The sequence below is a fragment of the Leucopleurus acutus genome (genome assembly GCF_964270905.1).
Source record: "Leucopleurus acutus genome assembly, chromosome: 20".
Lineage (NCBI taxonomy): Eukaryota > Metazoa > Chordata > Mammalia > Artiodactyla > Delphinidae > Leucopleurus > Leucopleurus acutus.
The window spans coordinates 49450307-49477173 of NC_139162.1; the positions used below are offsets into that span (position 1 = coordinate 49450307).

General features: G+C 59.5%; 1 protein-coding gene across 2 annotated transcripts in view; it reads left to right on the forward strand.

Annotated features, from left to right (window-relative positions):
• PPP1R37 (protein phosphatase 1 regulatory subunit 37) overlaps positions 1-26867 on the forward strand; it is a 40885-nt gene that overhangs the window by 13420 nt on the left and 598 nt on the right. For both annotated transcript variants that reach the window (XM_082862131.1, XM_082862132.1), the window contains exons 2-11: positions 20475-20572; positions 21311-21356; positions 21586-21686; positions 22380-22499; positions 22963-23113; positions 23205-23360; positions 24546-24658; positions 25320-25461; positions 25560-25726; positions 25844-26573. In XM_082862131.1, coding sequence (XP_082718257.1) covers positions 20475-20572; positions 21311-21356; positions 21586-21686; positions 22380-22499; positions 22963-23113; positions 23205-23360; positions 24546-24658; positions 25320-25461; positions 25560-25726; positions 25844-26573 — 1824 coding nt within the window. The remainder of the gene's footprint in view (positions 1-20474; positions 20573-21310; positions 21357-21585; positions 21687-22379; positions 22500-22962; positions 23114-23204; positions 23361-24545; positions 24659-25319; positions 25462-25559; positions 25727-25843; positions 26574-26867) is intronic.

Sequence of the window (26867 nt, forward strand, 5' to 3'; positions counted from 1 at the left end):
TATATATATTCTAGATGCAAGACTGTTATCGGAAACGACACGCACCACATGTGCATGAATGTCGTCAGCGTGAAATGCCAGAGCACTTCCTTCCCATCTCTTTTCTTTGGCTCCATACACTGCCACAGATGCATAAAAATAAAACTGGCTGGAGCCTGTGTATACGGTTGAATGTCCTGCATTTTTGCTTCATTTTCCATTTTTTACGAAGCATGATTACAATCCATTGTCATCATCAGGCCGTTGCCATTTGTTCCAGCCATTTCCGCGTTGCTGAGCATTTAGGTCCTTTCCAGTTTTCAGCTGCATGAATAATGCAGTGACGTTCGGCCTTGTCCATAAATCTTTCTGTTCCTCACGGGTAGCTTTCTCGGAAGAAATTCTTAGAAGGTGGTTTTACCAGGTCAGAGGGTAGGAACCTTTGAAGTCTCATGTACTGTCTGTGCCCACACAGGACTGGAAGCCTTGAGGGACTTGGTTGTATCTCTTGATTTTTTTTTTTTTTTGGAAAGAATGAATAAATGAATAATACTTGCATTTGGGTGTCTTGATGCCAAGATGGTATTTTGTTTTAATGAGCATTCCTTTTTTAAAATTAATTAATTAATCAGTTAATTAGATTTTGGCTGCATTGGGTCTTCGTTGCGGTGCGCAGGCTTCTCATCGTGGTGACTTCTCTTGTTGTGGAGCACGGGCTCTAGGTGCACCAGCTTCAGTAGTTGTGGCGCATGGGCTTAGTTGCTCTGCGGCATGTGGGATCTTCCCGGACCGGGGCACGAACCTGTCCCCTGCATCGGCAGGCGCACTCCCAACCACTGCGCCACCAGGGAAGCCCTGGCAGGTGGATTTTAACCACTGAGCCACCAGGGAAGCCTTTAATGAGCATTCCTTAACTAGTAGTTAACCTGTTTAACGTTACCATGTTAGTTACATACTTCCCAGAGTTGCTTCCTCATGCCCTGTGCCCATTTTTGTTTTGGGACTTTTTGTAAGCATTCTATGTCTATTTCAGATATTGAGTGTTTGGGATTTCATAATGCAGATATATTTTTCCTCATTTATGGTTTGCCTGCTGGAAAGGTGGAGGCGGGGAGCCTCCTTAGAAAGAATCACTTTCCCCTTTGCTCTTTCACTGGCTCCACAACGGAGAGCGCAGAGGAGGGGGAAGCAGCCCGGGCCCTGGGCACATCCATCTGCCTCCGCTGCAGCCTTCATGAGTCCCCGGGAACCTATACCCCAGCTCTTCCAGCACGCACGTGCCAGGCCTCTGCGCTGGCTCTTGCCTCTGCCTGGGAGACTCTCCACGACTTTTGTGCATCTGCTGACTGTCTTGTGCCTGCCTCCTCCAGTGTAAGCAACTTGGAGGGGACGTTCTAGCGCTGTGGTCACTGCCGCAGCCCTGGCATCTAGAACAGCGCCTGGCACAGAACAGGCACTCGAAAAATATAGGAAGGAAGGAATGGGTTTCTGACTCTTACTGGTCTTTTAGGTCTCAGCCTAAATGTTCCTCTCTCTTACAGGTCTTGCCCAATGACTCCCTCCAACCTAAATGATCATCGCCTCTGCCCTATAAGAGTGTTTTCTTTCTTATAATTTGTCATTTTTATCTGTGTGATTATTTGCCTTCCTAGTAATTACTGCCCAAGGGCAGGGACGCAGATCTGTTTTGCTCTCTGTTGTCTGCCCAGCCCAGATCGTTAGGTAAAGAATGATGCGTCCTTTAGTTCCCAGACAGACCTCGTGAGGGTAAGTGGTGTTACCTTTCATAGAGGAGGAAAGTCAGGTTGGGCAATGAGAAGTTCCAGGCACCCAGTGTCCATCCCTGGAGCCTTTGCTGGACCAGTAAACAGCTCACAGTTACTTGATTTTAAAATTCCAAACTCAAACTCCGCAGTGCCTCCGAGTCCAGCTGGCCATCTGGCGCTTCTGCCCGGAAGCCTGAGGTGGGCAGCCTGAAATAGCCCAGCTGGTTCTGGCAGGGCACTGGCTTTCTCAGAGGTCCCCTTCCCCGAGCTTGGCCTGTCGAGCTTGGTACCTAGGACTTCAGTGGGTGGCAGTGATGGGAAGCAGGGAGCCCCTGAGTGTCTTGCAGACCCTTTTCAAGCACCTCGATGCCCCCAGCCCCATGCTGGGTCCCTTGCCCGTTTGCCTTATTTGACCCTGACAGCGACCTTCAGTTCCCCAGAGGCGCCTCAGTTCTCTTTCCTCTGAGACTTTGCACGTGCTGTTCCCTCCCCTGCAACACTCTTCTCCCTCCTCCTGCTATTTTTTTTTTGGCCATGCCAGGTAGCTTGCGGGATCTTAGTTCCCCAACCAGGGATCGAACCCATGCCCCCTGCACTGGAAGCACGGCGTCCTAACCATTGGACCGCCAGGGAAGTCCCTCCCTCTCCCTGCTTTTAAAATCATTGTTATTAAATTCTTTCCTTGGCATATGAACTGCATATGTAACATACGCGTAAGTTCAAGTGTAGTATAATGAACACCTCTGAGCCTCCCAATTTACGGCTGAGAGCATTGCCATTGACTTACCTCTATCTCTGGGTGCGTGGGTGGAGCACAGAGCCCTGTGACTACTACGACGCATACTGTGAATGTCATGCCTCTTTTTTTTTTTTTTTTTTAAGTTTTATCACCTATGCGTGCATGCTGAAAAATAAGGTGTTTGGTTTAGCTTGCTTTTGAGTGTTATAAAAGCGGCATTGTGTCGTGAGTGGACTCCTGGGGCTTGCCTTTCCTCTCAGCGTTAGTGTCCCAGTTCCATCCATGTAGATGCTCTAGAGTTTTCCATTGTGTGACTGTGTCTTAGATTGCCCGTTGTGCCGTTGGTGGACCTTTGGGCTGCTTCTGGCTTTCAGTATTACAAACCGGTACAGCTGTGAACTTTCGTGTACACGTCACCTGGGGTGTGAGCAAGAATTTCGCCAGAGTACAGACCTTGGAGTGGAATTGCTGGTTGTAGTTGGAGCTGTGCAGCGTTACGTGATCGTGCCCAGCCCTCTCGATTGGATATTCCCTCCTGTACTTGGCTAGCTCCTACTCATCCTCCCTGGGTCTCCTTACCCGCTTTCCTTCCTTCAGCAGATGCCCGTGGAGCACCTGCCCTGTGCCAGGTGCAGCTGTGTTCCAGGGTGCAATGGTGAGTGAGACTCACAGACCCTGTGCTCACATGACCAGCTTGTTAGGTAGCCTCTCCTCCAGGAAGCCCTCCCTGACCCCCGGACCAGGTTAGGTGCTCTTCTGGGCTCTCCTACCCTAGCCCTGCCCCCTCGGGGCCATCACTGTCTGGGAATGGGTCTGTCTCCCCCACTGGACTGGGAGCCCCGTGTAGACAGGGATCAGAGCTGCTTTGGATACCGTTTTCACAGTATCACCGCCTGGGGGGGGGGCGCAGAGCAGCTGTGAAGGATCTGTTTAGTTACTGCTGAGACACTGACCCTTGAGGCAGGTGGGATTAAGAGAGAGAAATGGAGTCCAGTATCCAGTACTTGTTGGAGTTAGACTCGGGCCCCAGGCCCATCTGGTCCAAAGTCCAGCACCTCCGCAGATGGCTGAGCACACAAGATGCCTGGACCCGTGCTTGGCCCCGTGGCAGAAGGAGGGACCGTGGCCTCTGCCCTCGGCAGCTGAGAGACAAGCCACTGCCCCAGCTGCTCCCTCCTCGGACAGCAGGGAGGGCTGGGCAGCAGTGCCTCGCTGAGGAGCGGGAGGCCTGCCCAACCCTCTGGGACTTAGAGCTGGTGTGGGTGTTCTTTTTTTTTTTTTTTTTTTTGCCGTACGTGGGCCTCTCACTGTTGTGGCCTCTCCCGCTGCGGAGCACAGGCTCCGGACGCGCAGGCTCAGCGGCCATGGCTCACGGGCCCAGCCGCTCTGCAGCATGTGGGATCCTCCCGGACCGGGGCACGAACCCGTGTCCCCCGCATCGGCAGGCGGACTGTCAACCACTGCGCCACCAGGGAAGCCCGTGGGTGTTCTTTTGAAGAGGGCAGGACTGGGAGGTGTGCGAAGCCTTGCAAAAGGTGGACGAGGCAGGAGCCGAGGAGTCCCGGAGGAGCAGTCGGGGCTGCGAGGGCCGTCTCGGGCCTGTAGGTCTGTACCAGCTGGGACGGTGGTGGCTGCTGTGCTCAGAGCGCCCGCTGTGTACCGGGCGCAGCGCTGAGTGCTCTCCGTGCGCCAGCTGGTCCTGTGCGCACCCCGTCCCACGGGATAGGTGGTATTGTCGCCCCACTTCACAGATGAGGGGGGACCGTGAGTCGCAGAGGGTGGAGTCCAGCTCTCCCGGCTCGTCCCCCAGGAGTCTGCTGCCTTCAACCCTGTGCGGCGCAGTGGCAGCAAGCGGGTGCCTGGAGCGCTAGGCTGAGAGCTTTCCCTCCCGCTCCTGATTCTTCTCGGGCCCCCTGCAGGGTGGGGAGCAGCACCGCCCGCTGCAGGCGGGATGACTAAGGAGCAGCGCTGCGTGGCCCCGCGCCACACCTGAGAGGCCCGGCCGGGCTGCTCCCTGGAGGCCTTTTCTCCTGCTGCTCTTGTTGGTCCTCATTTGTCCCCAAGGCTTCACTTCTGCGCCCTTGGGTGCCCAGCCCTGGGTAAATATTTGTCTTCGGGCAAGCAAGAGTGGTGCGACCAGGAGGCAGGGGACAGGTGGAGGCAGCTGGTTTGTAGCCAGATGCTTGGGGAAGCTCCGGGTGGAGCTGAGCACTTTGTTTGCCCTGTTCTCGTCCTGCGTCCGCTCTCGGCGGTGCTGCCGAGGCGTCCGGCTGTGCGCCGCTGCTGATGGTGACTGCAGGTTAACTACACACCAGCCTGATGCCAGACGCTTCACACGAGTGATCTCAGTGACTGCTTCCAGAAGCGTGTGTGTGTGTGTGTGTGTGTGTGTGTGTGTGTGTGTGTGTGTGTGTGTTTCATTGGCTCCATTTTCCAGAAGAGGAGACTCGACCGTAAAGAGATGAGGGCCTTCTCCTGTAGCGGTTAGGATCTGTTTAAGTTGTCAAGGCCAGAATCATCCACTTGGGGCCATGTGAGGTAAATGAGAGTGTTCACTGGAAGGGCACAGGGGCCTCTGCCAGTTCCCGGGCCCGGGGGAGGAGGTGGGTGCCTGAAAGCCGACGGGAACCAGAACTGCTTCCAGCTCTTTGGGCCACAGGCACTGCTGATGTGTTCCTCTTTCTGTCTGCTCACGAGCCAATAGTTTGGCCGTCCTGGTGGTCAGGACAGGACTGCCCAGTCCAAGTCCCTGGCGCAGGAGGCGCATGCAGGCTGAGCAAAAGATCCCATATCCTTCCTGTCAAATGGGGCCCGAGAGGGCCAGGCTCACCCTCGTGGGGGCTTGGGGACAGCTCTCAGAGAAGGGGGCCTGGGCTCCACAGGCACCGCCGAACGCACAGTCTGCCTCCAGAGGCCACGCCCTCCGGCATCGGCCACACTGTTCTGTGTTGAGAAGGCAGGTTCGTGCCACGAGGCAGAAAGTCACCAGTGTCCTCAGATGTACACGTCTCTTTGGGAAGCTCCTTCCAGCTGGAGGCTCATGGAGGCCTCAGCGGACCTCCCGAGACACACACACACAGAGAGACACACACACACACACACACAGACACACACACACAGACACACACACACACAGACACACACACACACAGACACACACACACACACACACCCCAGAAGAAAGCCCTCAGTCAGAGGCACAGTCTTGGACACTTGTGTTGGGTGGGTGTCGTTAGGCTCCACCCACCCAGGGTTGGACGTGTTTCCTTGGTGGTTCAGGTGTCAGCCAGTGTTGAGCTCTGTGCCTGGACCTGTGCCGGGGATGCAGCAGGGCCAAGGGAAACGTGGCCCCTCCTCATGGGCTCGCGGTCCAGAAGGGGAGTTGAGAGAGACAAATCAGCCAGGCTGCCGACACACCCCACACAAGGGGGTGGGAGGACACGAGCCCAGGGCCGGGGCAGAGAAGAACGTGGTGGGGCCGGTGGGCCAGTACGCGGCTTAGGTAAGAACATCAAACACCTCGGACTGTCCCACCCCCTCTCCGAACCTGATGAGTTGGACTCCAGACCCAGGCCTGTCTGCGCTCGTCTCTGTCCGGGCTGTTTGTCCTTGGCAAGTCCTCCACCTCCCTGGGCCTCGGTTGGTTCCCTCTTCTGGAAAGGGTGGGGGAGGGATATCGTACCCCAAACAGTGGCTGTGGACGGAAAGGTGGTCAGGTTTGGTTAAGAGCAGACTGTGGAGCCAGACTGCTTAGACCTGAATCCCAGCTCCTCCCTCACTGGCTCTGTGGCCTTGGGCAGGCTCCTTAACTTCTCCTGCTTCAGGTGTATTTTTCACATGGGGAGTAAATCCTACCTCACTGGGTTGTTAAAAGCAGTAAGTGGGGACTTCCCTGGTGGTTCAGTGGTTATGAATCCGCCTGCCAATGCAGGGAACACGGGTTCGAGCCCTGCTCCGGGAAGATCCCACATGCCGCGGAGCAACTAAGCCCGTGCGCCACAACTACTGAGCCTGTGCTCTAGAGCCCGCGAGCCACAACTACTGAGCCCGCGTGCCTAGAGCCCGTGGTGCTCCGCAGCGAGAGAAACCACCGCAGTGAGAAGCCGCGCACCACAACAAAGAGTAGCCCCCGCTCGCCGCAACTAGAGAAAGTCCACGCAGAGCGACAAAGACCCAACGCAGCCAAAAAAAAAAGTAAATTAAATTAAAATAGAATAAATTTTAAAAAAAAGCAGTAAGTGAAGTAATACACTAGCAAAGTGCTATGTGTTTGCAGTTGTTAGTAGTAACACTTGAGAACTAAAAGTTAGTTACCTGTCACACAGCTGGCTCTCGGGTCCTTAGTGCGCCCTGTGCAACTGGGGACCCAGGGATTGAAGCCTTGACTCCCCCCCTCACCCTCGAGCACTGTTGGCTTTATCAGACTCCTACTGAGTGTGAGGCTCCCTGGTGGGCCTGGGTAAGGCACATGTGACTTGGAAAGCTGCAGGCACCTCCTGACTGCACGTGTTTCTGTAACAGGATCTTCAGCTGGGCCAGGCAGCTTGGAGGGTCCGGATGGAGGTGTGAGGGTGCAGGCCGGTGGAGTGGGCAGGTCCTCCCTCTTCCTGGTTGGGGGTGTAAGCCCAGCCCGACCCCTGCAGCTGGCCATCCTGCAGCGCGTGGTGGTGGTACCGGCTCCCCAAGGCGTGATGCCTCCCTCCCAGGAGGGGGCAGGGAAGACCACTCTTGTCACCCCGGAAGCTGTGGGCATCACGGCCCCTTAGCAGGCGCAGGGCCTGAGAGGAAAGGACTGGCCATCCCAGCCTCTCCGGAGGGGCCTCCTGTCCTGTGCACAGTGTGGTTCCCTGCCTCTGGCGCGTGGTGCTCTGGGGAGAAGGGAAGGGAGGCTTTGCTGGGCTCACCGAGCAAGTCTTCTCATTCCTTCACTGCAGGGGTGTCCCTAGGCTCAGGGAGCCCTTGGTCGAGGACGGAGAGTGGGCAGGCGGAAGGCGCAGATCGGGTGAGCCCCGGGAGGACGCGGAGGGAGTGGTGGGGATGATGGGTGTGGCGGAGCGCTGCTTCAGAAAGGGGCCGGAGACCCTAGGCTAGCAAACTCACTCTTGGCCTGTTTAAAAAAAAAAGGGGGCCAGAGAAGGCTTCTCAGAGGAGGTGACCTCTGAGCTGAGACCCGAATAACAGGTTCGGGAGAGCTGGGGGCGGGGGAGCTCTCTGAGCCGCGGACCCAGAGGCAGGAGCAAACAAGGTTAGGGCTGGGGGGGGCAGTGACGGGGAGGATGGGGTGAGCCCGTTGCAGGGCTGAGTCAGGGGGCCTCACCCTGGGGCAGGTATTGGGCGATTCAGTCCCAGTGCAGGGACAGACAATGGAGACAAAAAGGGCCAGAGCCCAGCCTGTTCCTTGCCACGGTCACCATGAGCTCCTTACGTGCCCGCCTGTCTGAAGGGCAGGGACTGCGAGGTGGTGGGTTTCCCTTCCCCGGGGGATCTGCCTGGAGTGTCCCTGCGCATCCTCACCGGGTTCTATGCGCAGCCCGCCCTGGCGTGTGCTTCTGAAGGTGCAAACCCAAACACACCACCTGGGGATCACCTCAGCCCCCCTCAGCTCTGGCAGGGACAGGCAGAGGGGCTGCCCAGGCAAAGGCCCAGCCTCGTAGACCAGGCTGGTTGGAGTGAGGCGGGTGGCAGCCCCCTTCCCTTCCAGAGGAGCTAGTCCTAGAGTGGCCCCTGGCATTGGTGTGGCTCCGGGACAGATGGAGCTTGACATCACCATTGGCAACGTCGTCTCTGCTGGATGGGCATGCGCTGCTGGGAAAGTTACTGCTTCCACCCTCGACGTGCTCTGCGCTCCCTCGGACCCTCTGAGTTGCTGCAAGGCTGGTGGGAGTGGGGGAAGCCTCAGTGATTCGTCGTTCAGAAGAATAACTCATGACCGGCGTCCCTTCACTTTTCCTGAGGAGTCACAGGCAGAGGTTCTTCCGAACAGGCCGAGCTGCTAGGAATCCCCACTGGCTGCTCCCCTCCCCTCCGTCTGGGCCCGTCACTGCCCTCATTCTGTGTCCAGCCCTCCTGGCACCCAGCCGCTGTCCCCCAGAGCACCCTAAGGGAACAGGTGGTGTACTCATCTCGGCCGGGTCCTAGGGGAGTCCCCAGCCTGGCAGGGGACAGGTCCTGTAGGGGCAGTGGGCTCGGAAGCCAAGCCTGAGGGGGCTTCCAAGGACGCTTCTTCCTGGCGGGTGGGTAGCCGTGGAGCTGACCTTGGCCAACTCTGAAGGCCGTAGTGGCCCAGCAGTGAAAGAGGAGGGCCTGTGGAGCGCGGGGCCTGCGTGGTCACTCACGTGTCACCACCTCTCTGAACCTCCTTTTCTTTGTCTTAGGTTGGAGGACTGTGAGACTCCAGCTAGGGCACATGAAGGGGCTGCCCGAGGTGACAGCATAGTAAATGTCACTGTCAGTGGGCTCCCTGCAGCGCTCAGGGATGCCGCCATCACCAGGCTTGCGCTGGAGCCCTTGGTCCCCCTCCCTCCCCCTCATTGTGTGCCTCAAATTCCCCCTGACAGCCCTCCATCTAGCTGTCCTGTCCCTGGCCTGGGTGTGTGTTCCTTCCTTTCTCCAGGCCATATTCCCTGAGTACCTGCTGCGCCAGGCCCTCGGGAGCCACCCAGGGTGACCGCCACCACTGGACGCCAGGCCCGGCTTTGTAATTTAGGTTGTCGTGAAAGGCTGGCCTTGGCCTAACGCAAGCTTCCAGCCCCAGGCGTGAACCAGACTTTCCCTCCCATCCCAAATGCTGCCTCTGGGCCCCGTGTGGACCACCAGCTCTGAGCAGCTGCTCCCCGCACCGCCCTTTAACTTTATTACGGAGATTTCCAGACATATGCAACAGTAGGAGTATAATGACCCAGATGAACCCACTTCCCACCTTCAGTAATGACCAGCATGTGACCCATCTTTATCCTCCGTGCGGCCCCACCCCCATTATTTTGCAGCAAGTATCCTAGATATTGATCATCTCGCCTGTACGTTTTTCTGAGTAGCTTCTGAAGCTGTGGGGACACTCCGCCCCAAGCCAGCTACCTCTGTTCCTCTGCTGTCATCTCCCCCCGGGCCAGGATGAGGCTGTGCTCTCTTGTGGCCCTGCACACGGTGGGCGGCTGTATGTGGTGCTCGGGGACAAGCACAGCCTCCCCCCGCCGAAGGAGGCTCCCACCCCAGGACGTGGCTTTGGGGGCTGCCAGGAAGCCCAGTGGAGCGGCTGGGGGCCTTCCTGCTCTGATTCCTGTGGCTTCACTCGCTGCTCCATCTCTGTGTTAGTCTGCGTGCTAACAGCGAGCGCTGGTTTTTGTCTTCTTCCTTTATTTCCTAAAAGGTGGCGTTCACCAGCACAGTGTTCTGCACTGTGCTTTTTAGTTTTGTCTGCGTCGGGTCTTAGTTGCGGCGCGTGGGCTCCTTGTGGTGGTGCGTGGGCTTCTCTAGTTGTGGCGTGTGGGCTCAGTAGTTGTGGCGCGCGGGCTTAGTTGCCCCGTGGCACGTGGGATCTTAGTTCCCCGGCCAGGGATTGAACCGGCGTCCCCTGCATTGCAAGACAGGTTCTTAACCACTGGACCACCAGCGAAGTCCCTGCACTTTGCTTTTTCACTTGATGTGTCTTAGATGTTGTTCCCTATTGGCTCAGAGAGAGCTGCCTCATTCTTTGTGGCCGCAGAGAGTTCCTGTGCCCGGGTAGACCAGGGTGTATTGACTGCTCCCCTACTGATAGGTACTGGTGTCAGTTCAGGTCTCTGTTTGCAAACAGTGCTGCCATGAGTAACCTTATAGGTATATAAGTTTGCACCTTTGCAAGGGTATCTGTAGGATGCATCTCCAGGAGTGGCGTGGCTGGAGCAAAGGGTACATGCATTTGTATTTTGGAGTTTTGACTGGTGTAGCCAAATTGCTTTCAAAAGGGGTTGTACCGGTTGCTGGCGCGCCTGCTTCCCACGGTCCCCAGCGTGTGCTGTCCAGCTCGTGGGTGTTGGCCTCTCTGGTAGGTGAAAAATCTGTCAGCATACTTCCCTTTAATTTGAATTTCTCTTTATTCTGAGAATCACTGAGTGTGTAAGAATTCTGCACCTCAGTTTCCATCGTTGGGGAATGGACTGGAAGAGGCCTTCTTGGAGGGGCAGAATGGGGAATTCAGTGAGCTCCCACAGCGAAGGGCCCCTCCCCAGTCGAGGAGCCAGCCCAGCGGTAGGGAATGCAGGAGGACGGCATATGGGACCAGCTCCTGCCTCCGCTTCCAGCTGGAAAAGTGTCCTTGGGCAGGTGACTCGCCATTTGCAGGCCTCATCTGGAAGGCAGTGGGCTATAAGCCCTACTTCTCAGGGCTGTTAGGAGGCGTAAATGAGATCAGGTTCGTAAATCCCTTAGTCTCTCTGGGGGTAGGTGCAAAACGATGGCTTTACCAAGCACCAGAGAGGCCCCTGCACACGGTGTGTTCCCTCCCCTCCTTCTCTGCTGTGTGCCGGAGAGGATTCTGGGTGTGGAGGGGGGTGGGGAGGCCGCGTTTGGAAATGCAGGGCATTGGCTGGAGGGATGGGGTCAGAAGCACGGACCTGGATTTAAATGCCCCCCAGCCCCGGGCTGAGGAACTTTCCTCCTCGGCGCCTCTGTCTCCCCGTGTGTCCGGCCTGTGTTCTCGGTTGCAGGCCTGGAAACAGATCCCTGAAGGACTCATAGCAGAGGAGTATATGGCGGGAGGATGTCACCAGGCAGGTAGAGAACCAGGCCTAGGAGGGGTGGGAGCGGGCAGCTGCATACCTAAGGTAGGCGCTTCCTCAAATACGGGGAAGGGGCTGAGAGTGCCTCCCCCACCCTGGAAAAGTGACCAGTGCCACAGGGAAGAATGACGGCCGCACCCCAGGGTTCTCATGGCAATGACCTTGGAGGCGGCCATGGACGGAGGTGAACAGGTGGTGGGATGCCTGGTCTCCTGGGGTCTCTGGATGTTCACAGTTGGGTGCTGGCTGCTCCATGGCATCCTTCTGTGGCTGCCCACCAGTCCTTGGTACCCGTGGCCTGGCCGAGTGAAGTACTCCCGGGAGAAATGCCTGGTCGTGAGAAGCCTCTGAGGGCCCCGCACACTCTGATTCTGTGCCCAGGGCAACACGGCTCAGGGAATGAGGAAGAGCCGCACGCGGGCAGCATAAGACACGTGGCTCTGCAGAGACAGGGGCCGCAGAGCCTCATGTCTGCGGTGGCGGTGGGACCCCCGCCCACAGCTTTGTGGGTGCTCCCTGCCTCCTCCCTACTTGGGGCCCCAGGAGCCCTTGCGTTGCTCTGCCTCTGTCCTGCCCCCGCCCCACCTTTGGGGCGGCCCAGGCCGTGGGAGGGATGTGTGTGGCGTTGCGGGAGTGCAGGAAGCATCCGGGCCCTTGAAGGGGATGTCTGGAAGTGGCTACTCTGGGCTAAGTAGGCCCATCTGTGACCTCATCATACGCACACCCTCACTGCCTGAGTAGGGGGCGCCAAGAGAGGGAATCTTCCCTGAGCTCACCCGGCTGGCCTGGGCAGAGCTGGGGACTCAGCTGCCTGTCCTTCTCACTTCAAGGACCCACCGCCTGCCCCAGCCTCTGCATTCATTTGCTCTGTCAGCAAATGTTCAGCACCTGCTGTGCCCCCAGTGTGTGCCCTTCTGGGGATGCTTCAGTGAACGAAAGCAGTGACATCCTTGCCCTCCTTGCAGCATAAGCACACACAGATCCTAAAGCTTTCTGTTGGTCGTGAGTAGTAGTGCCGCACCGAATGAAGCCGGGTACAGGGATGGACAAGGACACACACAGAGTGAGGCCGGGTACAGGGATGGACAAGGACACACACAGGGTGAGGCCGGGTACAGGGATGGACAAGGACACACACAGAGTGAGGCCGGGTACAGGGATGGACAAGGACACACACAGAGTGAGGCCGGGTACAGGGATGGACAAGGACAAAGGGGGCTGTTTTCTGTAGGGTGGTCGGGGAAGGCCTCCGAGGAGGCAGTGTTGGAGCAGAGACCTGCAGGCAGGGAGGGAGAGGAAACCATGAGGATATAAGGTAGAAGAGTGCTCTGAGCAGAGGCGCAGCAGGTGCAAAGGCCCTGAGGCCTTATATCCAGGTGGCTCTGTCACTGATGAAGATAGGGTGGGGACCTTGACTACTGTAGCCCCTGAGCCGGGTTTGCCCTCGCACCTCTAGGAAGACACCCCCAGTCCATGCTCAGCGGCTGAGGCCTCCATGGGTGGCCTCCCCCAGCCTCCTTGCCGACCCCCTCCTCTCACATACCCTGGACCCTCCCAGTCCTGCAGCTCACCACCCAGACGCACAGTGCAGTCTCTGCTTCTGTACTTTGTCCACAAAGCTCCCTCTGCCCAGGATGCCTTTCCCCCTTTGCTGTCTCACTCTTCAAGACCTTCTCTGGGAGACGTTTCCAGATGCTCTCTTCCCAGCAGATCCCAGCCGGCCTGTCCTCCATGCCTCCCTGATCCCTCCTCACTCCCTCTCACGGCTGGTGATGCTGCCTTGCGAATGCTTCTGGGTTTGTCTCCTTGTCCACACGGGGGCTCTGGGATAGGGCCAGCATGTGGGGGAATTGGTGGCTGCTTACTAGGGGACTTTGGGGGAGGGGAGAAGGCTGTCCCACACCTGCACTTCTCACCTGAAGCCACCGGTACCTGTGGATGTCCTATGGAGACCCGGTCTCAGCAGGCGCTGTGGGGAAACCCCGGAGGGCGTCCCTGCTCAGGGCAGGACTGGCTCTCCAGGCCCCAGAAACCACAAAGAGAAAGACGGATCCCTCTGGCAACCTCCCTGTCCTTCTGTTAGAGAAGGCTGCGTTTCTGCCGCCCACCAGACCCCTGTGTCCAGCCTGAAGCTGAGGGGCCTGAGGACCGCAGGGCACCAGCATCAGACGGGAATAGTCCTGGCTTTGACACCCCACCCCTTCCCAGCTGCATGACCCTAGGAGACCAGTTAGCATCCCCAGAGGTTTCCTCCTGTGTGCATTGATAGGTAGTGCGCTCGGGGTATCTCTGCTCTGCGGGACTCTGATGAGGATTAAAGATCCAGCCACAGGGTGCCTGGCAGGATGCCTGGTAGGGAATCGGGGTGCAATAACGAGCACCTTGCACCTTTCTATACCGGGAGCGCTCTGAATTTGAGAGCCTGCCTCACAGAATGAGTAGTTTCTGGCCGGGTCTGGGCCTTGGCGTCCCTCTCGCCTTTCTCCGGGCCTCCTTGGTCTTCTGCACGTGGAGCAGGCCCCCACGCCCACCCCCCGCCCTGCAGTGTCAAGAGGGCTCAGTGTACCTTTGAGGCCTGGGACACTGGCCGGATGAGAGCTCCTCCGTCTGTCTGTCACTCCTTCGCCCTATCTTGGTGCCCTCTCTGTGCCTGGCCCTGGTCGGGGCAATGCTGGGGACACGCATGGACCACAACCCTGGGGCTCCCAGTCCAGTGGGGGGAGGCAGACTGGTCCCTTAGACAGTGACAGTTCAGTGGGGGCAGGGCTGAAGAGGGAGCCTGACCAGCTGGGGGGTCATGGAGGGCTCCCTAGAGAAGGGGACCCTTGGGCCGAGGGTGGAAATCAGAGTGTGATGCATAGGAGGAGGGAGAGGATGAGGTGTGATGAAGCACTGGGCCTGCACTGCGAGGAAAGGGAAGAGTGGGGTGAGGCTAGAGCACAGTGCCCGGTGCGGGGGGGAGGGTCCCGTTCATGGACAAGCCTCCTAGCTCAGTCCGGAGCCCTCACAGCGCCCTTCGAGGGCCTCCCTGGGTCGTCTGCATGCCCCCCTCCGCAGATGAGAAGCCCTGAAGGGCAGGGCACCCGGTCAGAGCCTCCCTGTCCTCCTAGTGCCAGCGCAGAGCTTGGCATGCAGTCGGCCTCGGGCGATATTTACTGATGAATAGCGAGACGGTATCTAAGTTGGCATCCTGGATTAGAAGCCTAACTCCAAGGGGCTGAAGCCGAAAGGGGGAATTTATTGGCTTATGGATCTGAGGAGCCTTGAATAGTTTCACTTCAGGCCTCGCTGGATACAGGGTCTCAGACAGCGTCGTCCGTCGGGACTCTGTCTCTCTTCACCTCTGAGGTCACCTTCCCTGTGAGTCGGCTTTGTTCTCGGGAGGTTCTCTCCTCTTGGTGGCTGCCAGGGTGGCTGCCGGCAGCCCCAGAAGTGGGAGGCCACCTCAGCGACCCCTGCGGGCAGAGAACTCTTATTTCCCCGATAGTTCCAGCACAGGCCCTGGGAGGGGCTGTGGCTGGCCCTACACGGGTCAGCCACTGTGACAGGGGCTTTGGGAGGACGGTGGGGAGTGGAGGTAACATGGATGTCCCACCCTGGGGTCCTGGGATGGCGTCATGAGGGAGGTGGTGGGACCAGTGCCCGTCTACCCAGGGAAGCAGGAGGCGAAGCGGGCCGGTTGGTGCTTCCACAGGCCAGGGCAGCCTCACCACAGGGGCAGGTGTGCGCCTGACGCGCCGTCTGCCTGGGGGACTGCTGGGGGTGTAGGCTTTAGCTCCCAGCTTCCACGTGCCTTTTCAGCACTGGCCTGGTCCCCTCTGAAGGTGTGAACCCAAGCGGCCTGGGTAGGGCAGGACTGTGTTCCACAAGAGCCTGGGGAGTCCTGCAGGAAAGAGCCTTGAGAGCCGGGGTCCTGGGGTCCACATGGGCCTGGTCGCCCACTTGCCACGAGACTCTCAGTTTCCACTGTCAGGTGGGGTGACGGCGACGGTGCCCTTCCCTCTTGGGGTAGGAAGGGTAGGTAGGCTCTGCTGATGCAGTGGCTGGGCCCTGGGGAGTGAAGGCCACCTGCAGTTAGCTAATGGAGGGGTTAGAACCCAGGCCTGGCTCTGGGCCGCCCAGCAGCTTCAGCCTCGCTCGTCACCTCTGGTGTGCCCAGTCCTGGCGGCCTCCCTGTTAGGGGACCCAGTGGGCTCCCCCTCCCCAACCCTGGTCTCCTACAGATTCAGTCCTCCCTAGACCTCACGCAGTTCCTGGCGCTGCTCTGCGCCAGCCCCGGTGGCCCCTGTCTCACGCTGAGAGCAAAGTCCTTCCTGAGGCCGTGTCCCCGTCGCCTCCCGCCTCCGCCTCCTGCCACGCTGGCCTCCTGGTGCCCGGGATCCTGCCAAGCCTGTTCCCACCCTGTCACACTTCCCCTCCCAGGGGCCACTGCCACCGCTGTATTTGTATCTGTCTCATGCGTGTCTCCAACTAGCTGTTGAAGCCCCAGCAGTGAGAGTTGGCCCCCTACCCCCTTGTACCCACTCCGTCCCCACCCCCCACTGTTGCTTCCTGGTTTTTGACTCCCACTTGAATGAGTACCAGCTCCAGGCTGGCAGGGGTGGCCTGAGTCATCGGCCCCTGGTGCCCAACCTGTCCTTGCATCTTGTGGGTGCCTTTGCACCTGTGTGCAAAGGAGAGACAGACTTTTCTGCCTGTCACCTGATGCCTGGCCTCAGGTTTCTGTCTGTCCCTTTGTGAGGGCAGGTGGGAGGGGGAGCAGTCTCCGCTTGCCCCACAGCCTCTTCCTGGGAGACCGGTACCCGCTGCACACAGCAGCGTCCCTCCCCAGGGCTCAAACCTTCGTCTTGGCCCCGGCCCCTGCCTCCCGCTCAAGCCTGTCAAGGTAATACGAGAATGAAGCCGTGTTCCAGTTACAGAGCAAGACAGGTCTGGGTGTGCGTTCCAGTACTGCCGCTCCTGGCTCCGTGGCCTTGGACAGACGGCTTGCCCTCTCTGCACTTGCTTCCCTCTATTACGAAATGGAGACAGAGCTGCCAGTTTCATAGGATCGCGCAGCTGGCTGAATGAAACTGTGCGTAGGAAGTGCTCAGAGTGGTGTCTTAACACGGAGTAAGTGCCCGATACCTGGGAGTGGTGACCACGGCCACCACCATCGTCATCTTTTTCTCCAGCTCTGTCTCCTGTTGAGTCAGGCCCCGCACTGGGTAGCTACTTGGCGGTGCCCTCACGTCCCTTATCTCCTGAGACCCTACAGATGTCCCTTTCAGAGAGGGAAAGAGGTTGTTGAGAATGTTTATCACGGTCTCACCAGGACAAGGATTGGAATGCAGGTCCTCTTATTCAAAGCCGTGACCTCGGCACATCTCATCCCGTGCTCTCAGCCCGTGCTCTCAACCGTGCTACGAGATGCCCCGTCTCCGGTGGGCAGCGTGAGATGCTGCCCGGGGAGGGCCTTCCCAAAGTCGAGCTCGCAGAGCACGGGAGGGAGGAGCCAGGATCCAAGCCCCCTGACTTCGGGCTGGAGCGGGGCCCTCACCACTCTGCAGCCCCGCCCTCCGGAACCTGGCCCCAGAGCTCCGACTCGGGCCTCCCAGCCCGGCCCACCCCTAGTGTCCAGCCAGCACACCGCGTGGGCGGCCCTCCTCCTCCCCCGCTGAGTCCTCGGGGTAGACCGGGCACACATGCATGTCTGTGGGTGCCGAGCTGCAGCCTGGAGGACCGGGCCCCATGCGTCGGAGCCACTGCGGCCTGGGAGAGCGGCCCATTGACTCGCCGCAGCCTGTGTGGTTCGCTTAAGGCTGGACAAGTCGAGGGCGGATGACCTGAGGTAGAGGTCTTGATGATTTCGTCACAACATCACAAATGAACAAGTGTGTGGCGGCCGGGGCTGAGCCAGCTGGCCGGGGCCAGCCCTGCCAGCTTGTACAGTGCTTGGGTGGCGCCTGGCGCGGCGGAAGTGCTGTCTCAATGCTCCATGTTGTTTCTCCGAACCACCTGTACTGCCGTTCCCTTACCATTTTTTTTTTAAATTGGTTCATTTAAAAAATTTGAATATGTTTCATCTCATTCATTTCCAAGTGATGGTTTTGATGTGATAGTTCTTTCTTCTTAGTATATGAATGAAACACACACATATGTAATGATTGCTGCGAGGTTCTTCCCGACCCACCTGACACTCGCGTGTGCCCACTGGTGACGGGCCAGGCCTGGGGACGTGCTCGTGATGCTGTTGGGGAAAACCGAGACAGGGTTGGGGTGCCTGCAGGCTGCCGAGCCCACGCCACAGTGCACCGACTGAACCCCCGCTCCCGTTCCTTTAGTGTCTTTCCCCAGTGCTGTCCCCACCTTGAACATGTGTCTCAGCATCAGAGGAAAGTGACAAGATGCACTTGGCATCCTTGTCTCCAGTTGCCCTGGGCCTTGGACCCCCATGTCTCTGAGTATGTCCATCTTTCCTACCCCCTGCTCTCAGCTTCCCCTGCTATACATGAGTGGGCAGATGCAGCCTCCCCGAACCCTGGCTGTGACCTTGTGTGAGGCTGTGCCTGCATCCAAACCCCATGGGCGCCTGGCTGAAGGGGTGGCTGGATGCTACCTGTGGCTGGTATAGAGGTGGCAAGGTCAGAGACCCTGGGCCTTGAACTCACCAGGAGGCTCGTCAGAACAAAGACCGACCCACTGGGCAGGATCCCAGGGGACTTCAGGAGCTGAAAGTCCTAGGCGGTCAGGGAGGGCTTCCTGGAGGAAGGGATGTCAGAGCTGAACACCTAAAGGACCAAGTGCAGTTTGAGAGATTGCTTAGGGCTCTTATTCCCTGTAGACTGTCTAGGACAGCGGTCCCCAACCTTTTTGGCACCAGGGACTGGTTTCGTGGAAGACACTTTTTCCACGGACCGGAGGTGGAGCGGGTGGGGGTTATGGTGCAGGCGGTAATGCGGGTGATGGGGAGCAGCAGATGAAGCTCACTCGCTGGCCCGCTGTTCACCTCTTGCTATGCGGCCCGGTTCCTAAACAGGCCATGGAACGGTAGCGTTCCGTGGCCCGGGAGTTGGGGACCCCTGGTCTAGGACACCGAGAACTGCTAGTGACGACCCCACGTGTACCCAGTACCCTACTTCATCCCCATCTGACATGAGCAGGCCAACCCCACCTTGGCCTGGGGGCCTTTACTGAAGGGAGTGTGTCTCTTTGGCCATCTGATAAAACCTGTGTACCCTTTCTTGGAGTGATGATTTTTAAAGGCAAAAAGTAGGATTACAAAGGATATCAGTTAAAGTACAGTTTATTAAATATTTAAAAAATCGTGATCTAGTAATTATGCTATTCCTTGTTGACACCTGAAATAACAGGATGTAGCAGCAGCTCGAATGACTTCCAAAGTAGTGATGAGCATTCAGAATCTACAAAAACTGTTACGTGTTGTGAAAACACCTGCCGTTTCTACTGAGGACAGAGTCCCAGGGTCTGCTAAACAGTATTTCTTTTTTCTCTCTTTTTTGTGCTGTGTTAGTAAGAAGGAAATGCTGAATTTCATTTCAGTTCAGTTAGTGCAAATAAAAAGGCAGTTTTTCCCCACTCGAGTTCATGGACCCCCTGGGGGTCAGTGGCCCCTGCTTGGCTGGACTCCCTGAGGCAGCTGCAGGCCAGCTCCTGTTCCCCCGCCCGCCCCCAAGAGCTGGGAGCCACCAGGCACACGACTGCACGTCAGAGAGCTCCCTTGCTAGGCCTGCGGGGGGGCAGCTGACACTGGGGAAGGCTGCTGATCACCTATAGCTTCACCCAGGCTCCACCCCGCCTGCTTCCACCCAAGGAGGAAGAGAGGGGCAGAGGACCGGGCCTGACCTCTGGGAAGCCTGGGGCCTCTGTCGGCTTCTTTCTTCCAGCAGCCCCACCCAACACAGTGGAGAGAGTTCTAGAGCAAATATTTGACTCTGCCTTTTACCAGCTGCCTGACCCCCGGGAGGCAGCTTTCCTTCCCTGGAAGACAGGGTGCTGCTTGATGAGGTCGGGGCATACGGCCCCCGGCCAGAGCAGTGGCCGGAGGGAGCATCCTCTCAGGGATGCTTGCCCAGAAGCTCAGCAGGGGCTCCCGCTGGCCCATCTGCTGCTCGGCTGGCCCTGAGAGCTTTCTGCTCCCAGGCCTGACCCTGTCCCTCCCCTGCTCAGAGCCTTTTCTTCCTGCCCTCCTGGTTGCCCCAGCACAAAATCCAAGCTCTTATAGCCAAAAACTGAAAAGAATACAGGTATCTTTTCACCTGGCGAATGGATAAACAAAATGCATACATCTGACAGTTACTACGTAGCACTACAAAGGGACCGAAACTCAAAATTGTTATGTTCCAGAAAGAAGCTGGCCACCAGAGGTCACATACTGTTTACCACAATTTTTGTGAAATGTCCAAAAAAGGCAAATCTGTGCAGACAAAGGCCAGCCTTACCTTCCACGTGGTGACAGGCCCTGAGCTTCCCGAGGACAGGGCTGTGCAGTTGTTGGCTTTGGGCTGCATCCCCTTGTTCATTTTGGGAGCACTGCCTGTAACCATGGGGTACCAGGGCCGTGTCAGGGACTCTGATGGCTGCCATATCCCTGGGACAGGAAGCCCCGTCCTGAGTACCGTCCAGGAATATTTCGCTGTTGAGGGCGCGGGGAGTCTGAGAAGCCACGTGGCATCTCAGTTAAGAGCTGAGTTCCGGCTCCACCGCTTAGCAGCTGTGTGGCCTTGGGCAAGGTGCTTCACTTTTCTGAGCTCCACTTCCTTATAAGGTCGAAGTGTGGATTCATTCTCTCACTCAAAAAAAAAACCCCCCCGGCACAGATCAAAACACCTGCTCTGGGCCTGGCGCTGTGCTGGATGGCGTTGGGGACACAGTGGTGACCAAGACAGCCCCAGCCCTGCCCTTCTGGGACTCGCAGTCTAGAGGGGGGGACAGCTGACAAGTAGAAAAATGGCATGATAGTAGTTGTGTAATGTTCACGTGAAGGTGTTTGGGGAGCCTTGGGGAGTTGGGGAGGGTGGCGCTGGCTTGGTTTGGGGCCATCCGGGGACACCTCCCCAGAGCAGCAGTCACAGCGAGGCACCTCAAGGCAGGACTGAGCTCGGTGGGTTGCTGGAAGGAAGGTTTATCGTGGAGGGGGAGGGGGAGGGGGGATGGCACAGGCCAGTGGGCGGGAGTGGGGGAGAGAGGCCCAGGGTGTGGAAAGTCACCGGCCCGGGTCCTCTCTGCCTGCAGCCCAGAACGTGACCGTGGATGAGGTCCTCGGTGCCTACAAGCAGGCCTGCCAGAAGCTAAGCTGCAGGCAGATCCCCAAGCTCCTCAGGCAGCTCCAGGTAACGCCGCGTGCGGGGGGCGTGGCGGGTACCCTCCCCCCCGCCCCCCAGCCCCCTCCGGGCAAGAGAGGGTGTACAGAGCACTCCCCCCGCCCCGAGCCTGGTCGGCCAGCCAGGGGGCTGTAAAAGTAATCGGGCTCTTCCTGCATATTTAAGCAGTACAGAATTATGTGAAGTAGGAAGTTACTTGTCAAGAATCTTCCACTCCCCAAAGCAATTCTCTTCCCCAGGGGAAAAGCCACGTGTACCAAATTTAAAAGTCTGAATGACAAAAGTAATGTATATTCTCTGACTTGAAAAAAAAGTTAAAATACTACAGATATAAAAAGCAAAACCTGTTTCTCACTTCTTGCCCACGTCCCATGCCCCAGGAGTCCCCGCTGGTGACAGCTCGGGGTTTTCGTCCCCTGGACTTTCTGTGCCTTTATAAATAGAGAACGAGTCACTATCTAGAGGTACACAGACGCGAGGGCAGGTTCCGTTTTTATATGACTAGGGTGTTGCTGTACGCCTGGCCTGCTCGCCCCCAGCCGTCTCTCACAGGTGCCTTTCCTGCCACCTGTCCAGCCTGGTCGTGCTGGTAAAGCACTGCCTCAGTGCCTTCCCTCTGGATGGCTCATTCCAGAATGTTCCAAGGTTGCTTGTTTCAGAGCCCCGGCTGCCCCACTCTCAGGGAGGTCCAGCCTGGCGCCTGCAGGTGTCCTCCTGCCTTAACCACCATCCACTCTGCTTTCCCAGGAGTTCACGGACCTCGGGCACCGTATCGACTGTCTGGACCTGAAAGGTGTGTGTCTGGACGGGGCCGGGGGGCCCTTGGGTAGCGAGCAGGGAGGTGTGGGCGCCCTTCCCGAGGTGAGGCAGGTGCTGCGAGCCGTGGGGCGGGGCAAAGGACCTTTCCTCCCCCGCTTGGCCCGGAGCCCGTGTCTCCACCCAGCCCCTCAACCCACACGCAAGTGTACACGCACAAGGGCACTCGTAGATGTGCACGCACACGGCGCTCCGTATCGTCCCAGGTGAGAAGCTCGACTACAAGACCTGCGAGGCCCTGGAAGAGGTCTTCAAGAGGCTGCAGTTCAAGGTCGTGGATCTGGAGCAGACGAACCTGGACGAAGATGTGAGCAGCCTGCCACTGCCCATACCCACTCCCCGAGCTCCCTGCCTCTTAGAGGTTTGGGGGGAGGGCATGGCAGGAGGAGGGAACCCCCTTGGACCAAGGCTGGGCGGGGCCTCTTGAGGGACAAGACTGGGGAGATGTCCACTGTGGCCAGAGTGAGCGGGGGATGTTGGACTGTGTGTGAGGCCCAGAGAAGGGTCTCACAGACCCACCCCAAAGGCAGGGGTTTGTAAGCAAGGGAGAGACTTGGGGAGCCAAGCCGGGGGGGAGGTGTATGACCACCAGGAAGGAGCCTTTCCAGGAACGCGTGCCCCCCTGCCCGCTGAGAATCACAGTGCCTGCAGGGGAGAGTGTTTAAGAAACATTCTGAAAGCAGCCCCCCTGTTTATGCCCAGGTGTCCTCACCTCCCCAGGTCCGGAGGCCACCAGGAGCCCGGGGGAGGGCTCCTGGAGACCTGAGGCCCAGGGACGGCCGAGGCCTGTCCTGGTCACTCAGCACATCACTTAGACCGCTGTGGGGGGCGAGTAAGAGGAAGCAGACCGGCTGCAGCAGGACGGGGGAAGGGTTGGTTGCCGGAACCCAGAGGTGCCAGAGCAGCATCGGGGCTCTCCCGCCCCCAGTCGCTCAGCCCCTACCTCCTGGCTTCCCTGGGCAGCTGCACCCTGAGGCTGAGCCCCGCTGTCTCTGCCCAGGGTGCCTCAGCCCTCTTCGACATGATCGAGTACTACGAGTCGGCCACCCACCTCAACATCTCCTTCAACAAGCACATCGGCACCCGGGGCTGGCAGGCCGCCGCCCACATGATGCGCAAGGTGGGTGCCCCCTACCCATTCCCTCTCCAGGGCCCCCAACCTGTAGGGCCTGGGTCCACGAGCCGTCAGAGGGTGCTGGGCCCCAGCCTGCAGGCCAGTGAGGAGGCAGTGCCAAGAGGCACCCTGCTGCAGGCCCACCCCGGCCCCTTCTCTCCCTTCAGGCGTTTCCCCTCCTCCTCCACTTGCCTGTAACGTGTCCCTTGGAGGCGGCTGTGGTCACCATTCCCGTTTCACTCACATACGGGGCGTCTCTGCCACACAGGAGTCAGCGAGCTCAGCTGTCACCAGCACTGCCTCGCTCACCCCCGCGGCCCCAGGCTGGCCTTCCCTCACCAGCCAGTGTCCCCAGCCACAAAACCAGGTGGCCCTGCTGCTCCCGGGGATACTGGGACGTAGGGCGGGAGGTCCCCCGGAGCGGGGAGGGCCGGGGCCAGCCTGACCCAGCCCCACACCTGCCACGCAGACAAGCTGCCTGCAGTACCTGGACGCCCGCAACACGCCCCTGCTGGACCACGCGGCGCCCTTCGTGGCGCGTGCCCTGCGCATCCGCAGCAGCCTGGCGGTGCTACACCTGGAGAATGCCAGCCTGTCAGGGCGGCCCCTCATGCTGCTCGGTGAGCCCCAGGGCGGTGTGCTGGTGGGCTCGGGCTGCTGGCCGGGTCCCCTGGGCCTGGCCAGTCACAGTACCCTCCCCTGCTCCCCCAGCCACGGCCCTGAAGATGAACATGACTCTGCGGGAGCTGTACCTGGCCGACAACAAGCTCAATGGCCTGCAGGACTCGGCCCAGCTGGGCAACCTGCTCAAGTTCAACTGCTCCCTGCAGATCCTGGACCTCCGTAACAACCACGTACTGGACTCAGGTGTGTGCGAGGGCCGCGCGCCCCCACCCAACCCCGGTCGCCCAGCACCCACTGTGTGCCCAGCCGGGTGCTCGTGGTACGAGAAGCACAGTAGTGGCCGAGATAGTCCCAGCCCTGCCCTCGTGGTGACGCCTCAGACCGGGCTGGGCTGTGGGAGCCCAGGGCAGGTGTCTGGCCCAGTCTGGGGATCGGGGAGGAATCCTGGAGGAGGGAACAGCTCAGCGCTTCCTTCAGGATGAGGTGGGGTATTGAGCAGATAATTGAAATAATTCAATCTGGGGAAAGTGCCCTGGAGGAAACAAGGATGTTGGGATAAAGGGTCAACTGAAAGCTGTTTAAGGTGTGCAGGAAGGGGCCTCTGGGCGGTAATGAGGAGGCTGGGGTGGAACCAGCCGTTTTAAAAGCCTAGGCAGAGAATCCAGGCAGAGGGAGTAGCAAGTGCAAAGGCCCTGAGGTGGGAAAGAGCTTAGATATTAGATATCTGGGTGGGGGGAAGAGCCCTGGTGAGCCAGGAGGTGAGTGAGAAGCGAAGAGGGAGTAGTCAGCAAGGCCTTGCCAGCGGGAGGAATTTGATTTCGTCCCTGTTCACCGTCGAGCAGAGTCCCCTGGCCTCAGTGTGAAGACAGGGTTGCGGGAGAGGGTGGAGAGTGGGACAGTGAGGCCAGTGCCCTCCGCCAGGGCAGGTGGGCCCGGACACTACGTGTACTGAGCACCTCCCACGCGCGGGGCCTGTCGGCTCGGGGTTCACAGCCGTGAGTGCGGCAGGGGTCTCTGCCCTCAGGAGAGACAAAGCCAAGATATCTTGATGGACTGCTGAGTCTGTCGGATGGTGAAATGTGCTCTGGAGAAAAATAAAGCAGTGATGGCGGGCTGAGCTGTCTGCTGAGGTTAGGCTGACCGGGATTGTCCCGTGAGAGGGGGAGATTTGAGCAGAGATCTGAAACAGATGGTGGAGGCCTTCATCAGGGTGTCCAGAGGAGGAACGTTCCCGGCCCAGGAGTCGGGGAGCTGTGTGTGCCGGGCCCAAGGCAGGGCGGGCAGTAGCAGGAGGTGTCAGGGCCAGAGCCTGTGGGGCCGGGCAGGCTGGGGCAGGGGCTTCTGAGCGCTGGTGGGGTGGCTCCCGGGCCAGTGTCCCCCGGGGAGACTCCCCGGCCACAGACAGGACTTGCCCACGGGCCTCCCCAGGTCTGGCCTACATCTGCGAGGGCCTCAAGGAGCAGAGGAAGGGGCTGGCGACCCTGGTGCTGTGGAACAACCAGCTCACGCACACGGGCATGGCCTTTCTGGGCATGACGCTGGTGAGTCGGCCGGAGAGGGGAGGGGGGCAGCGCGGTCCGGCCCAGCACCTGTCCCACCCCCGGCTCTCGCTATCTTCCGGCTGTCGCGGCTCCCCGTCTTGCTCGTCCTGCCAGTTCAGGAACCTGCTGTCTTCCTCCAGCCCTGTTTGGTCTTTGCTTCAGCTTCTGCATCCTCTTTCCCTTGAGGAAAGTAGCCCTTCTTTCATTGTCTCTCTGCATTCAGCACCATAGCCTGGTACAACGCTTTGTACCAGGTGAAAATGTTTTGCATAGAAAGTTAGCATTTCTGGAAGCCATCAGGAAGTCTTAAATCTTTTCGTTATGTGGTACTTAAAGCCAGCCCACAGGGTACAGAGACTCAGACCCAGGTTGAGAATTATCCACGGTCAGGCCTGTGCCCAGAGTCCTTGGGCTGCTGGCGAGGGCAGAGGCTGGGCCCGGGCTGTGGGAACAGGGGCCTGGCTGGACGCTCGGAGGGCTGCCGAGTGGACGGGGCAGCTGGCTCTTGGGAGACTTCTGAGTACACGAGGGATTTGGCCTGAAGCGGGAACGTGCCGGTGTTCGGACTGGGGCGCCCTGCCGAGGAGAGAGCGTGTGCGTTTGCCTCGTTCCTGACTGGCCTCCTGGGCCTTTCCTGGCTCTCGGGCGCCGCTCCCTCCAGCCGCACACACACAGCCTGGAGACGCTGAACCTGGGCCACAACCCCATTGGGAACGAGGGCGTGCGGAACCTCAAGAACGGCCTCATCGGCAACCGCAGCGTGCTGCGCCTCGGCCTGGCCTCCACCAAGCTCACGTGCGAGGGTAGGGCGCGGGGCCGGGCGCAGGAGGCGGGCTGGCCAGGCCGGGGGGCGGCCAGCCGGGTGTGGGCCCGTGGCCAGCCCCTGCGGTCCCCCTCCCAGGCGCGGTGGCGGTGGCGGAGTTCATCGCCGAGAGCCCCCGCCTCCTGAGACTGGACCTTCGGGAGAACGAGATCAAGACGGGCGGGCTCATGGCACTGTCGTTGGCCCTCAAGGTGAACCACTCTCTGCTGCGCCTGGACCTTGACCGCGAACCCAAGAAGGAGGCGGTGAGTGCGCTCTTCCCTGCGGGCGGGTGGGGGGCTGGCTGGCTGGCCTGGGGGCAGCCCCAGGACCCGCTGGGCGCGGGCCACCCAGAGCCCGAGCCAGGCCCGCTCTGTCCACAGGTGAAGAGCTTCATTGAGACGCAGAAGGCGCTGCTCGCTGAGATCCAGAACGGCTGCAGGCGCAACTTCGCGCTGGCGCGGGAGGAGCAGGGGCAGTGCCTGCAGCCGTCGGCCTCCATGGCCGAGATCGCTGTCTCTGAGCCCCAGCCAGACGCCGGCGCGCCCGCGGAGGAGCCTGCCACCGAGGCGCAGGAGAACGGGGGCCCCGGCCCCGGCGCCGGGCCGGACTCGGACTCAGACTCAGACTCCGAGGGGGAGGATGGGGAGGAGGAGGATGGGGACAGGGCTGAGGCCCCCTGCCCCGCCCTGGTGCCCCCCACGGACTCCCTGGGCCCTGGGGACAGGAGCCCCCCAGGCTGCCCCTCCTCCCCCACCGAGCAGCGCATTTCCGTGTCCAGCCCGGGCCGGGGCCACAAAGTGTTTGTGGTGACCCGGGTGGAGAGTCCACCCGAGAGGGCAGAGCCTCCTGTGCCACCCGCCTCTCCTTCCCCACCTGCCCCTCCTCGTCCTCCATCCCCACCTGCCGTATCCTTCCTGCCCACCTCACCTGCCCGGACGCCAGCTGAGGCCGTCAGCACTCGGGACCCAGGGTCGTCTGAGCCTCAGCCGGAGCCGCCCCAGTCAGGGCCACCGCTGCCCAACGGCCTGAAGCCCGAGTTCGCTCTCGCACTGCCCCCGGAGCCGCCCCCAGGGCCCGAGGCCAAGGTGGGCAGCTGTGGCCTGGAACACGGTGAGAGGACCTCTGGGGCCAGGTGACTGGGGCCCCTGTGTGCTGTGTGTGACCCCGGCCAAGCACCTGCTTGTTGGTGTGCCTCGGTTTCCCCCTCTTTAAAGTGGCCCTTGAAGGGGCAGGGACAAGCGGGGCTTGATCCTCAGTCCCCGCCTCACTTCCCTCGGATCCCGGGGAGCTCCTTGGGGGCGGGGCACGCAAGTTCTGTTGACTCTGAGTCTCGTGGTCTCATTGGTACCTAGGCCTGTGCTCCCCTGCGGCTCTAGCTGAGGCAGGGCTGGTACCCCCCAGCCC